Consider the following 14,256-nt stretch of genomic DNA (forward strand, 5'->3'; position numbering starts at 1 on the left):
CAGGCTGGAGTGCAGTGGCGCAATCTCGGCTCACTGCAACCTCCGCCTCCCGGGTCCAAGCAATTCTCCTGCCTCACCCTCCCGAATAGCTGGGATCACAGGTGCCGCCACCACCGTGCCCAGCTAATTTTTTTTTGTATTTTTAGTAGAAGCCAGGTTTCACCATGTTGGGCAGGCTGGTCTTGAACTCCAGACCTCAGGTGGTCTGCCCACTTCAGCCTCCCAGAGTGCTGGGATTACAGGCATGAGCCACCGCACCCATCCTCTCCTTTTGATACATATTTTTTTGAATTCCAAATCATGGCAGGGTAAAAAACAAAACCTGCATTTACCATTAGAACAGACTTGTATTTAGGTTTCAGTCTGATGTAAATTGACTTCGTGACATTGGAGATTCCCAGAAAAGGCCCAAACACAAGATCTCCAAGAATCAGAAAGTCAGCTGGTGCAGACAGGAGAAAGCGGGGCGTGGTGTGGGGCGGGGGCAGGGGAGGGGCCCAAAACCGCGGACCAAGCAAACAGGCCTGGTTCTCAGGATTCGCCAATCCCTCCCGTTCTCCCTCTTCCTATCTGAAAAGTGAGGAGACGGATGAGAGATCCCACATCCTTCAACAGCAGACCCAGAAGGGGCCCGAGCCCTCCGCCCTGTGCGTAGGGGGTTTCAGCTCTGCAGACGCCTGGGCCCTGCCCAGCTGGCCCCATGGGGAAGGTGCCCTAAGTCCGTCCCTGGAGTCCCCTAGCAACGTCTCTGCAGAGCAGCCTGTGGACCCCAGCGATTCTGGGCTTTCAGGTCAAGATCAGCCCAGCCCGCCTCCCCCAGCGCCACCTGTGCGTGAGTCAAGGTCCGAGATGGGATTTTAGAGCTGGAAAGCCCCGCGGACACTGGCGTGACGCTCCCTGAGTCACTCGCTGGGTTCTGCTTCTGCACGACGGTGTCTGACTCCACGGACGGCAGCTCCTTCCCAGACCTCTTTCCTTCCCCAGCCTCCTCAGACGCTTTCTGGAACGCCCTTGCTCCACCCCACTGTGTCTTTGAGGACGGAACCATAGGACGTCGTTTTGGGTCACAGGTATTTCTTGTGACGGCGATGTTGTCTTGCCCAGGGTCCTAAGAAAGTGAACTGGGGCAGGGCTTTGAGACAAAGGCTCTAGTGGCCCCCAGATGGGTGCACAGGTGGGGCGGGAGGGAAGCTTCCAGGCCCTGGAGTCCCAGCCCCTCCCCAGCTTGCAGGTGCTTCCAGAGCCCTGGGTGACCAAGATGTCACCCGGGCCACAGTGGTATTCAGCTGCGTGGCCACAGAATCTAAGCCTCAGGGACTCGGCAGAGGTGGGCATTCAGGATGCTCAGCTCACTCCAGGTGGGAGAACAGCAGAGCGAGGGCTTGGACTTGGGGGCTATGGGGGCAGCTTGGGGACTGTGGGGATTGGGGGCCTGTCTAGGGTTTGGAGCAGGACTGTCTGGGCATCCATCTCACGTGGCTCGCCAACCCTGCTGGGAGCAGAACAAAGCCACCTGCTCGTTTTTTTTTTTTTTCCTTTCTCATTGTATTTTTTGCTTCCTCAGCAGAATCACACCCGTGCATTTTGAGGTGTGAACCACACCCACCTCCACGGCCACCGAATCCTACCTTTCACCAAGTCTGTTACGTTTCTGGGTGAGGAGGACAAACCACACAAAACACAGGCAAAAAACCCACAGGGGCCCTCGTGTTGCTGGGGAAGTCAGTTCCTGACAAGGAGCCCCTCCCCCCAGCCCATTCCTCTTCTGAAACAGCCACTTGTCCCAGAAAAGGACACACCCAGCTCCCCGGGCTGAGAAGGATGGCCTTTGGGTCCCGGCTCCCCCTCCCCAGCATGACCCCTTCTTCCCAAACTCTGTTCTTGTGGGTTCTGCATACAGCCCCACCACGCCCCACTCCAGCACTCTGCTCAGCTCTCTGCCCACCTGGGTATCTTCATCCAAACCCTCCTCAACCCACAAGCCCCAAGTCCACCCATTCAATTCAGTCAACAATGTGCTGCACTCCTACTGTGTCAGGTGACATGGTGCCTGACCTCTGAGGAGCCTGGGGAGGGGACCTGTCCCACCTCTGAACCCCCCGGGGAGCTTGCTGTCAGCCCTTGATTCAAAGCATTTGAGAGCAAGAGTTTTGAAATCAAACTAACCCAGGTTCAACTCCTGCTGCTCGTGGGGAGCCTTGGAAAAGTCAGCTTCATTCTCATCTTTAACACCCTCCTGTATGACTTGGGGGTGCAATGCTTTTGTCCCTCAAAAGGGCAAAGCCAGCCAGGCATGGTGGCTCATACCTATACTCCCAGCAGTGTGGGAGGCTGAGGCGGGTGGATCACTTGAGGTCAAGAGTTCAAAACCAGCCTGGCCAACATGGTAAAATCCTGTCTGTACTGAAAATACAAAAAAATTAGCCAGGTGTGGTGATGCACACCTGTAATCCCAGCTACCCGGGAGGCTGAGGCAGGAGAATTGCTTGAACCCAGGAGGCAGAGTTGCATTGAGCTGAGATCGCGTCACTACACTCCAGCCCCGGCCAACAAAGCAAGACTCCGTCTCAACAACAAAACAAAACAAAACAAGCACAAAGCCAGGGCACACCCATGAGAAAAACAACTTTTTTCAAAGAATGTTGTTCATGGTATTTCAGAAAAAGTATTGTAGTGTAATCACTGGGGAATTCAAAACCCTGTTAGATTTCCTTCCTCTTATTTTGGGTTTTAGTTTTGGTTTTATTTTGATATCAGGGAGGGAGGGTTCCATTATCTTCTCAGCTTTAGAGGCTCTAGGGAACTTTTATTTTTGTATTTTTTTATTAAGAGACAGAGTCTCGCTCTGTCGCCCAGGCTGGAGTGCTGTGGTGTGATCTTGGCTCATTGCAAGCTCTGCCTCAGCCTCCTGAGTAGCTGGGACTACAGGCGCCCGACACCCGCCCAGGTAATTTTTATATTTTTAGTAGAGATGGGGTTTCACCGTGTTAGCCAGGATGGTGTTGATTTCCTGACCTTGTGATCCGCCCACCTCGGCCTCCCAAAGTGCTGGGATTACAGGCGTGAGCCACCACGCCTGGCCTCTAAGGAACTTTTAAACTCTTGCAATTTGGAAAAATTTCAAGCCTAAAAAAAGTTGCAGATAAATACATTGCACATCACATATATTTATTCTAGACTCTTCAAGTGTTAGCTTTGTTGATTATTTTTAAACTTTTATTTTAGGTTCAGGGGTACATGTGCAGGTTTTTTATATCGGTAAACTCATGTCATGGGAGTTTGTTGTATACATAATTTCCTCACTCGAGTACTAAGCTTGGTACCTCATAGTTATTTTGTTCTGTTTTGTTTTTGAGATGGAGTCTCACTCTGTTGCCCAGGCTGGAGTGCAGTGGCACCATCTCTGCTCACTGCAACCTCTACCTCCTGGGCTGAAGAGATTCTCGTGCCTCAGTCTGCCAAGTAACTGGGATTACAGGCGCCCGCCACCACTCCCAGCTAATTTTTGTATTTTTAGTAGAGACAGGGTTTCACCATGTTGGCCAGGCTAGTCCTAAACTCCTGACCTCGGGTAATCCACCCACTTCGGCCTCCCAAAGTGCTGGGATTACAGGTGTGAGCCACCACACCCGGCCCAATATTTTGTTATTTTGTTATTTTTCTGCTCGTCTCCCTCCTCTCGCCCTCTACCCTCCAATAAGCCTCAGTGTTTTCCCTCTTTGTGTCCATGTGTTCTCATCATTTAGCTCCAATTTATGTGAGAACATGCGCTGTTTGCTTTTCTGTTCGTGGGTCAGTTTACTAAGGATAATGGCCTCCAGCTCTATCCATGTTCCTGCAAAGGACATGATCTTACTCTTTTTTACGGCTGCATAGTATTCCATGGTATATATGTATCACATTTTCTTTATGCAGTCCACCAGTGATGGGCACTTAGGTTGGTTCCTTGTCTTTGCTATGGTGAATAGTGCTGCAATGAACATATGCGTGCGTGTATTTTGGTTTTGCTTTTTTTCTGAGAGAGTCTCACTCTGTCACCCAGGCTGGAGTGAGGTGGTGCAATCTCAACTCACTGCAACCTCCACCTCCTGGATTCAAGCGATTCTCCTGCCTTAGCCTCCCAAGTAGCTCAGATTATAGGGGCCTGCCACCACACCTGGCTAATTTTTGTATTTTTAGTAGAGATGGGGTTTCACTAATGTTGGTCAGGCTGGTCTTGAACTCCTGACCTCAAGTGATCTACCTGCCTCAGCCTCCCAAAGTGTTGGGATTACAGGCGTGAGCCACTGCGCCCAGCCTGCATGTGTTTTAATGATAGAATAATATATATTCCTTTGGGCATATACCCAGTAAGGAAATTGCTGAGTCAAATGTTAGTTTAGTTATCAATACTCAAAGTCTGAATTTTTTTTTTTTTTTTTTTTTTTTGAGACTCTCACTCTGTCTCCCAGGCTGAGTGCAGTGGTGCGATCTCAGCTCACTGCAAGCTCCGCCTCCTGGGTTCACGCCATTCTCCTGCCTCAGCCTCCCAAGTAGCTGGGACTATAGGCGCCGCCACCTCACCTGGCTAATTTTTTGTATTTTTAGTGGAGACGGGGTGTCACCGTATTAGCCAGCATGGTCTCCATCTCCTGACCTCGTGATCCACCTGCCTCGGCCTCCTGCAGTGCTGGGATGACAGGTGTGAGCCACCGCACCCGGCCCAAAGTCTGAATTTTAAACAGGTTGCTGGGCTGGGGGCTTATTTCCATCAGCTCATTCACGTTTAGCACTGGCCTCATTCTGTCGCTTTTCCGGGACAGCGACCTTCACCACAAAGCTTGAGTTTTCCCAGTGCAAGCCTGGGCTTCTCCAGCATTTTTACTTTTCCAAGGAAGGCATCCTGGAGAGGATACCTGGAGAGACTGGGGAACCTTCTCTGTGTCTCTCCCAGTGCTGTCTGGCATCAATTCATGGGCCAATTCTTTCGAGTAATTGATCTGCACCTCTTGGGCCATGATTTCCACCATCTTTTCTGGATTTGATGGACCTGCTGGGGTTGCCTGTGAGAGGTCGTCCCAATCTGCTTGCTGCACTGTTTTAGTAAAACCAGCACAGAACAGATGAGGCAAGTGACCATCTGTAGTTCTGACAATCACATGAGCTTCAGTCATGGTCTTTTTTTTTTTTTCCATGAAAGCTGGTCAGGCTGTTTTTGCACTGAACATCCTCAGTAATTAGCTTGAATTTTCCAAATGCAACTTCATCATTCTGCAGATCGGCAGGACTCACCTCAAACACATGGCCCTTGAGGTCATCAGGTGCAGTTTTGGTTCCTAGTATCCCTGTGCCTGGTGTTTTCCATACTCCTTATGCCAAACATAGCTGGCACTTTCGCCTCATGCCAACCTCTCTCAGAGAACGGACCAACCTTCCTTCTTGGCTCCCTTCCTGCCACTTCTCTAAGGCGCTTGTTCTTGCCTGCTGCATGGTGGTGCAGAGAGCCAAAGGCCAGGTGTTAACATTGCCATTTTCCCTCCCTCTCTGAAGACTGCTACTCATTATGATTACTGCCAGATTTTGAATTGTCCGAGAGTATGTTGCAGACATCACACCACAACACAAGCTCCCAGGCATTTCAGTATGTATCTCCTAAGACCGAGGAGCTTCCTGACATAACCGCAACATAATCATCACGCGTGGGAGACTTACGATTGCTCCAACACTGTTAGCTCGCACAGTGTATGTCCAATCTTTGCCCATTGTCTCCATCACGCCAGACCCACGTGGGGCCTTTAGGTTGTCTCCTCAGCCTCTGTCTCTTTCACAACACTGACACTGTGGAAGAAGACTGCCGAGATGTTCGGCCGGCTGCCCCTCAACTCGGGATTATCTGGTGTTTCCTCTTTATGAGTGGACTCAGCGTGAGCATGTTTTGCAGGAAGGCTATGGCAGGGGCGTCGTGTCCTTCCTGGTGCATCACATCAGGAGGCACACGCCACCTCATCCCATCACCAGCAATGCTGAAATGGACTGTGTGGTTCAGGTGGCGCCTGCGAGGTTTCTTTTTTCCCCTCACCATTAAGAAATGCTGACCCTTGGCCGGGCGCGGTGGCTTATGCCTGTAATCCCAGCACTTTGGGAGGCCGAGACGGGCGGATCACGAGGTCAGGAGATCGACACCATCCTGGCTGACACGATGAAACCCCGTCTCTACTAAAAATACAAAAAATTAACCGGGCGTGGTGGCGGGCGCCTGTAGTCCCAGCTACTCGGGAGGCTGAGGCAGGAGAATGGCGTGAACCTGGGAGGCGGAGCTTGCAGTGAGCTGAGATCCGGCCACCGCACTCCAGCCTGGGTGACAGAGCGAGAGCGAGGCTCCGTCTCAAAAAAAAAAAAAAAAAAGAAATGCTGACCCTGGGTCAGGCACGGTGGCTCACTCCTGTAATCCCAGCACTTTGGGAGGCCAACGTGGGTAGATCGCCTGAGGTCAGGAGTTCAAGACATGCCTGGACAACGTGGCAAAATCCCGTCTCTATTAAAAATACAAAAATTAGCCAGGCATGGTGGCAGGTGCCTGTAATCTCAGCTACTCAGGAGGCTGAGGCAGAAGAATCATTTGATCTCAGGGGTGGACACTGTAGTGATCCAAGACAGCACCATTGCACTGCAGCCTGGGTGACGAGTCAAACTCTTGTCTCATAAAAAAAAAAAAAAGAAAAGAAATGCCGACCTTGGCTGGGCATGGTGGCTCATACATATAGTCCTAGCTACTCAGGAGGCTGAGGCAGGAAGGATCCCTTGAACCCAAGAGGTCAAGGCTACAGTGAGCTATGATCTCGTCATTGTACTTCAGCCTGGGTGACAAAGTGAGACCGTGTCTCAAAAAATAAAAAATAAAAATAATATCAACCTTTTAAAAGGAAGAGGATGAGGCACAAAATATAATTTAAAGAGTTTAACTACTCTAGAAGCTAAGGTGAAAGCATCATTTGAGGTCAGAAGTTTGAGAACAGCCTGGGCAACACACTGTGAGCTCCACAACAAAAATTAGCCGGGTGCGGTGGTGCAGGTCTGTGGTCCCTGTCACTCCGGACGCTGAAGCAGGAGGATGGCTTGAGTCCAGGAGGTCAAGGCTGCATTGAGCTGTGACCGCACCACCACACTCTAGCCTGGGCGACAGAGCGAGGCCCTGTCTGAAAATAAATAAATAAATGATCCAAAAGGTGGGGACAGGGTGTGGGCTGATGTAAAGTCGTCAAGAATTCTCTTTGGTTTATAGAAATACCACTGATTAGTGATGGGCCGTGTACTGGTGCGGGTACAGGGTCCGGGCAGCGTTATTTGGCTAATTCCCAGCTATCTACGCAGTAGCCGGCAGTTTCCAGAGGCGACCCTCCGGTACTGTCTCTGGGGTCTGATCGTCAGAGACCACTCGCCTTCTGTTTTCTCATTAGGCGGGAGGACCCTCTGGGGCTGCCTGCAGGAGGCCTCCACTCTGATCCTCGCCCGAGTCCCTCCAGCAAGGGCGGATGCACACTGGGGGACTTCTAATTTCATCCTTCACATCTTCAGCGACCACCTAGGGCAAGCAAGGGCCTGCCCTCGCCCCTGCCTCCCTCCTCCCCTCCCCACCGCGGCTCCGTCACCATCGGCGCGGGCGACCGGGGCTGGGGCTCCCCCTCCAGCTGGCTCCTGCCCTCGGCCCCCGGGCGCCTCCCTCGCCCCGATTCCCGGGCCCTGAGTCCCGGGGTGGCCATTCGCCTCCCAAGCACTCGGCGCTCAGCCCAACGGGGCTGGCTTTGCAGTCCCGTGGACAGAACGCCACCCTCGGGGTCACTGCAATTCTCTCGCGCGGGCGGCGCCACGACCCGCCGGGAGTGCGGTTCCCAGCAGCCCCCGCGCGCCCGGGCCTCGGCGGTTGCCGTCGCTCGTCACGTGGTCCAGTCGTGTGTCACGTGGCTGCCATCGCCTGTCACGTGGCCGCCGGCGCGGGTCACGAGAACAAACACGGGGACGGCCGGCGCTTCCCGGCCGGTGTCGGTCCGCGGCTGGCCATGGCCAACGTCTCTAAGAAGGTGTCGTGGTCCGGCCGGGACCGGGACGACGAGGAGGCGGCGCCGCTGCTGCGGAGGACGGCGCGGCCCGGCGGGGGGACGCCGCTGCTGAACGGGGCTGGGCCCGGGGCCGCGCGCCAGGTGAGGCCGGGCAGGGTGCAGGCGGGGAAACTGAGCCCCCGTGCGCCCCGCAGCCCGCGCCCCCGTGAGCCTTCTGGCGGCGCCGCGTGTCGCGGTCCTGGAGGCGGCAGAGGCGCGGTGGACTCGGGAACGCGGCCCGGGGCTCCTCGGCGGGGCCGGGCTGGCGGGGGCGCCTGGGGTCTGGAGTCTTCGGAGGCAGCGCCGGGCGCGGTGGCCGGGAGGGCCGGGGGAGCAGGCGGAGCTCGCCGGACCCCGCTGAATGTGGGGCGCTGAGGGGCGACGGGCAGCCGTGGTGCACGTTCGTTCCCTCCGGCGTCCCCCAGAGTGGCCCTAAGGGGGTGCAAATGGCGGGTGATTTTTTTAAATTGTCATACTGCACGATCAACTAATTTTATTTTCTTGCGTTTTGAACCCCCGGGAGATGGGAACGGTTAAGATTGCAGCCGGTTCTCTTTCAAGTGAGAATGACTGAGCGCCTTTATCTGCCATCTTTCTGTGTGGGGATCAGCCCCGACTTTCCGGTGATCTTGGGAGTGAGGAGCATCTGTACTGTCTCCCTTAGCACCGAGTTGAATTTGGAATGTGCAGACACACACAATAGCAGCAAGTCAGAGATTGGAATGCGTTCCGCATGTCACCCTGCCGCTTGCGTCTCAGCAGGGTTAAGGTCTGGAGAACCGTTTCGGTTACGTTTGTTTCCCTGTCTCTGTATTGTCTTAATTTTTTTTCTTTTCTTATTTATTTTTTTTTTTTGAGACCGAGTTTCGCTCTTGTTGCCCAGGCCGGAGTGCAATGGTGCGATCTCGGTTCACCGCAACCCCTACCTCCTGGGTTTAAGTGACTCTCCTGCCTCAGCCTCCCGAATAGCGAGAATTACAGGCGTGTGCCACCACGCCCTGCAAGTTTTATATTTTCAGTAGATACAGGGTTTCTCCATGTTGGTCAGGCTGGCCTCGATCCGCCGACCTCAGGTGATCCCCCGACCTTGGCCTCCCAAAGTGCTGATGTTACCGGCGTGAGCCAGTGCGCCTGGCCGTATTGTATTGAGTTAACCGTTTTGTTGATCAGTCTTAATCTGCTTTGCAGTTATTTACATTTTCTCCTGTCTAGTCCTTTAAATATTTGTCTTGTGCTTAAAGATTAGGAAGGATGGCCGGGCGCGTTGGCTCACGCCTGTAATCCCAGCACTTTGGGAGGCCGAGGCAGGCGGATTACGAGGTCAGGAGATCGAGACCATCCTGGCTAACATGGTGAAAGCCCGTCTCTACTAAAAATACAAAAAATTAGCCGGGCGTGGTGGCAGGCGCCTGTAGTCCCAGCTACTCAGGAGGCTGAGGCGAGAGAATGGCGTAAACCTGGAGGAGGGAGCTTGCAGTGAGCCGAGATCCTGCCGCTGTTCTCCAGCCTGGGTGACAGAGCGAGACTCCTTCCCAAAAAAAAAAAAAAAAAAAAAAAAAAAGATTAGGAAGGACGCGAAAATCAGGTTGTTTCCATAGAACCTACATTTAGATTTTCCCAATTCCTTAGAAATGCACCAGACAAAGAAGGTCGAAGTCTGCCTTTTGCTGATAAGAAGCAGCAGCTCAGCTCCCTTTGAAGTGGGCTCTCCTGCTCTCCGTGCTATAGTTTGCATGAAAAGTGATCTGAAGGGGTTCATTTGAAGTGGTGGAGCCCTGGGTGGTTGTTACTTGTGTGTGTGCCTGTGTGTGTGTGTGTGTTTCTGTTTTAAAAGAAGCTAAGGCCAAGAGTGATGGTTCATTCCTGTAACCCTAGCGCTTTGGGAGGCCAAGGTAGGGGAGGATCACTTGAGCCTAGAAGTTCAAGACCAGCCTGGGCCAAATAGTGAAACCCTGTCTCTAAAAAAAAACCAAAATTAGCCAGGTATGGTGATATACATCTACAGTCCCAGCTACTCACTCAGGAGCCTGAGGCGGAAGAGTCACGTGAGCCCAGGAGGTTGAAGCTGCAGTGAGCTGCTATTTTTTTGAGACAGGTTCTCACTCTTTTGCCCAGGCTAGAGTTTGATAACCTATCTCAAAAAATTTTAAAAAAAAACTTTTTTAAATTAAATCTGAAGTTCACAAGGTAGAAGGAATAAACCAACTTTAAGGGCTGACAGGTAAAGAGTAGGAGCCTTGATGGAGGTTGAATTTGAGTTTCTCTTGAGACTGAATGTGCTTGGGGTTTCCTGTTTGTTTTTGCAAATAGAAGAGTTAATTTTTTGGGAAATAGTCTGTTGATCTCTTAACCTTAGAAAGTTTTCCTGGCCGGGCGCGGTGGCTCACGCCTGTAATCCCAGCGCTTTGGGAGGCCGAGGCGGGCGGATCGCCTGAGGTCAGGAGTTCTAGACCAGCCTGGACAACATGGTGAAACCCCATCTCTACTAAAAATACAAAAATTAGCTGAGTGTGATGGCAAGCGCCTGTAATCCTAGCTACTTGGGAGGCTGAGACAGGAGAATTGCTTGAACCCGGGAGGCAGAGGTTGCAGTGAGCCAAGACTGGGCCATTGCACTTCAGCCGGGGCAACAAGAGCGAAACTCCGTCTCAAAAAAAAAAGTATTCCGTTAAAAGTCCTCGTAAGCTTATTTATTTCTTTGCATTTAATAACAGTGGATCCCCTGCTTATAAGCAGTTAAAAAGAATAGTTTATTGTGCACTTGCTCCGTGGCTGCCTGGGACACAGGCGCATCAAGCTGCTTCCTTCCTGCCAGAGAGGCCCAGTGCCCTGTGCGGATGGTCTGCAAGGCCCCTGGGGCAGGAACAGTCACAAGGCTCGGACTTGAAGAGCACAAGATCCTCAGGCAGACAGACGGTTGGGGAAGGACAGAGGGAGTGTGTGTTTGGGATGCGCTGTGGAGCGTGGAGGTCAGCCCTGCTGCGCACATGAGCAGGCTTTGAATTTGGCTCATCTCTCTCGGGGAGCCCGTGGAAAGCTAGAACCCCATGCCTGAAGGATCCCCAGCCTTTCCCTGCAGCAGACAGACTGGAGAGGTGGAGTCTAGAGGCTGAGGCGCCACCTCTTAGGCCAGGCGTCCTCGGAGGCCTTTGTGCGCTTAGCACTGGACGCGTCGAGGGTCTCCTGCAAGGCCTGTAGCCTCCCTCTGCCCAGTTTTCCCATCAGCGAAAAAGTTAACACGTGCACAGCGCTGAGCACGGCGCCTGTCACAAACCACGCTGTGAAGAAACGTGAGCTGTGCCCAGTCGTGTCAAAACCAGCGGCACGAGGGATTCGTGTTGGATGTGACTTTCCTGCCGGACTTCCTGAGCAGCTACTGGGTTTCTTGGTGCTGTTTTTCTGGGGGCGGGTCTGCTCTGACTGGTGCGCACAGTTCATAGGCTCAGGCACCCCCCGTGTGGCCGCAGTTGGGGTTCTGTAAGCTGCCCTTGGGTTCGAGGCCTCCAGGGCTGTTCTGAGCTAAAATATCAGCCCAGGCCATCACCTGCTGACAGGACTGTTCCAGTGAACGTGAGAACTGGCCCTAGCGGCCTCCAGGCTCTTTGGGGTGTGTTGCAGGATTTTCAGGTTGGTTGGTGGCGTCATTGCCACCTCAGTGTGGGCACAGCTGGCCAAACACTATGAGGTGGCTGCCTTGGGCAGGGCAGACTGCGGAGTGGCTTGTTGGAGGCTGGGCACCAGCGGAAAGCCCAGGCCCTTCAGAGCTGCCTGTGGGTTGCTGTTCCTGTTCTCAGGCCTGTCTTGCTTTGTGTGGCGTAGTGGTGAATAGACCGAGCCGGTCACTGCTCATCTGGTGGTGCTGGGACAGGGCGAGGGTGAGGTCAGCAAGCCCTGGCGGTGTGTGGGCGGCAGGAAGCAGAACTCCTTGGGAACTGAGAGAGGGAAAGCAGCTGGAGCCAGGAACACTTGGGTGTTGGGGGCGGTGAGGGGAGGTGGGTATTTGCAGGACATCACTGGGAACTCATGTTGGGACGCTCCACCTGAGACCCTGGCAGGGCAGGGGTCTGGGTTGGTGTGGGAGTGTGTCCTGCCTGGGAACCCGGAGCCAAAGGCCACAGCCTGAGAGCGAGCTGTGGGCTCAGTGAGGCCGTGGGGGAGGGTCTGGGGTCGTCCCCAGTGGCCCCTTGAGCTCTGTTCTACTTGAGGAAGCGCCCTCGGTTCTTTCCCGGCCTCCAGGAAGTCCTCTGCCTGCCTGGGAGGGTTCCCTTCTGTCCCCTGCCCCTCCCTGCCCTCCAGCATTGCTGTTCTGTGTCTGTCTTGCTTTAGGTCTCTGCCTCAATGCCATGGGGACAGCACGTGTACTCTCCTTGGTCTCTGTGGCCTTTGTGTGTCACCTCATTTCCTTTGACTGTAACCCCCACCCCCGCGGGGCAGCTGCTGTATGCTCTGTGCCTAGTGTCTAGCCTGGTCCTGGCAGAGGCCTGCTGAATGTTAGAACGCAGCGCAGGCCGAGCAGAGCAGCAAATGGTCTTTAATATTGCTTTAATTTTTTTTTTAATTATGGTAAAAAAAAAACCACACACCATAAATTTACCATTTTAAGCCAGGCATGGTGGTGCACGCCTCTCACACCAGCTACTTGAGAGGCCAAGGCGGAAAGATCACTTGAGCCCAGAAGGTTGAGACCGCCTGGGCGACATAGCAAGACCTTGTCTCTAAACAGTATTTTTTAAATGACCGTTTTAATCGTCTGTGAGTGCGGTCGGTTGGGTTGAGCATGCTCGTAGTGTTACGCAACCACCCCTTGCTGAACTGAAACTGCACCCATTCAGCGCTCTCCCGTCCTCCTGCCACCCAGCCCCCACGGTGCTGTCTGCCTCAGCGGACCTCATGGCTCCAGGGACCTCATGCTAGTGGACTGGTGCAGGAGCTGTCTTTCTCTGACTGGCTTGTTTCACGGAGCGTGATGTCCTCTGGCCTGTCGTGCTGCAGCACGGGTCGGTGCGTCATTCCCCTTTATGGCTGAATTATTCCATCGCAGGGTGAGGCTGCCTTTCCTTGATCCGCTCATCCATCTGCGGACACTGGGTGCTTCCGCCTTTTGGTCATTGTGAACGGTGCCACTGTGAACATGCTGTACAGATGGGACTTTCAGACACTGCTTTTTTATGTTTGTTTTTGGTTTTTGGTTTGTTTGTCTTTGTTTTTTTGACGGAGTCTCCCTTTGTCGCCCAGGCTGGAGTGCAGTGGTGTGATCTCAGCTCACCGCGACCTCTGCCTCTTGGGTTCAGGTGGTTCTCCTGCCTCAGCCTCCCGAGTAGCTGGGATTACAGGTGCCTGCCACCACGCCTGGCTAATTTTTGTATTTTTAGGAGAGATGGGGTTTCACCATGTTGGCCAGGCTGGTCTTGAACTCCTGACCTCAAGTGATCCACCCACCTTGGCCTCCCAAAGTGCTGGGATTATAGGAGTGAGCCACCTCACCTGATCCTGAGTTTTTTTATGTATTCTGAATGTTAATCCCTTATCAGATATTAATTCCTTATCAGTTTGCAAATATTTTCTAATTTCATAGGTTACCTTTTGCTCTGTTGTTTTCTTTGATGTGTAGAAGTTTTAAATTTTGGCCGGACACGGTGGCTCCCGCCTGTAATCCCAGCACTTTGGGAGGCCGAGGCGGGCGGATCACAAGGTCAGGAGATAGAGACCATCCTGGCTAACACAGTGAAACCCCGTCTCCCGTAAAAAATACAAAAAAAAATTAGCCAGGCGTAGTGGCGGGTGCCTATACTCCCAGCTTCTTGGAAGGCTGAGACAGGAGAATGGCATGAACCTGGGAGGTGGAGCTTGCGATGAGCCAAGATCGCGCCATTGCACTCCAACCTGGGCAACAGAGCGAGACTCCGTCTCAAAAACAAAAAACAAAAAAACAGGAGTTTTAAAGTTTGATGTTGTTCCCCTTGTCTATACATTATTTTGACTTTTATTTTATGTATTTATTTATTTGAGACAGAGTCTCACTCTGTTGCCCAGGCTGGAATACAGTGGCATGATCTCGGCTCACTGCAGCCTCCACCTCCCAGGTTCAACCAGTTCTCCTGCCTCAGGCTCCTGAGTAGCTGGGATCACAGGTGTGCACCCACCATGTCCCGCTAATGTTTTTTTTTTTTTTTTTTTTTTT

At 53.0% G+C, this 14,256-nt stretch overlaps 1 protein-coding gene across 2 annotated transcripts in view; it reads left to right on the forward strand.

Annotated features, from left to right (window-relative positions):
• Positions 1 to 504: 504 nt before the first annotated feature.
• CLCN7 (chloride voltage-gated channel 7) overlaps positions 505 to 14,256 on the forward strand; it is a 36,204-nt gene continuing 22,452 nt past the window's right edge. Inside the window, exon 1 of one of the 2 annotated variants that reach the window (XM_023189126.2) lies at positions 505 to 1,070. Coding sequence is in view for 1 of the 2 variants with exons in the window: in XM_023189125.1 (XP_023044893.1) it covers positions 8,037 to 8,177 (141 nt within the window). In the remaining variant the exon portion in view is untranslated. Of the gene's footprint in view, positions 1,071 to 6,868; positions 8,178 to 14,256 lie in introns of those variants that run through there. The other variant, XM_023189125.1, reaches the window with a different exon arrangement.

The sequence above is a fragment of the Piliocolobus tephrosceles genome, chromosome 17 (assembly GCF_002776525.5).
Source record: "Piliocolobus tephrosceles isolate RC106 chromosome 17, ASM277652v3, whole genome shotgun sequence".
Lineage (NCBI taxonomy): Eukaryota > Metazoa > Chordata > Mammalia > Primates > Cercopithecidae > Piliocolobus > Piliocolobus tephrosceles.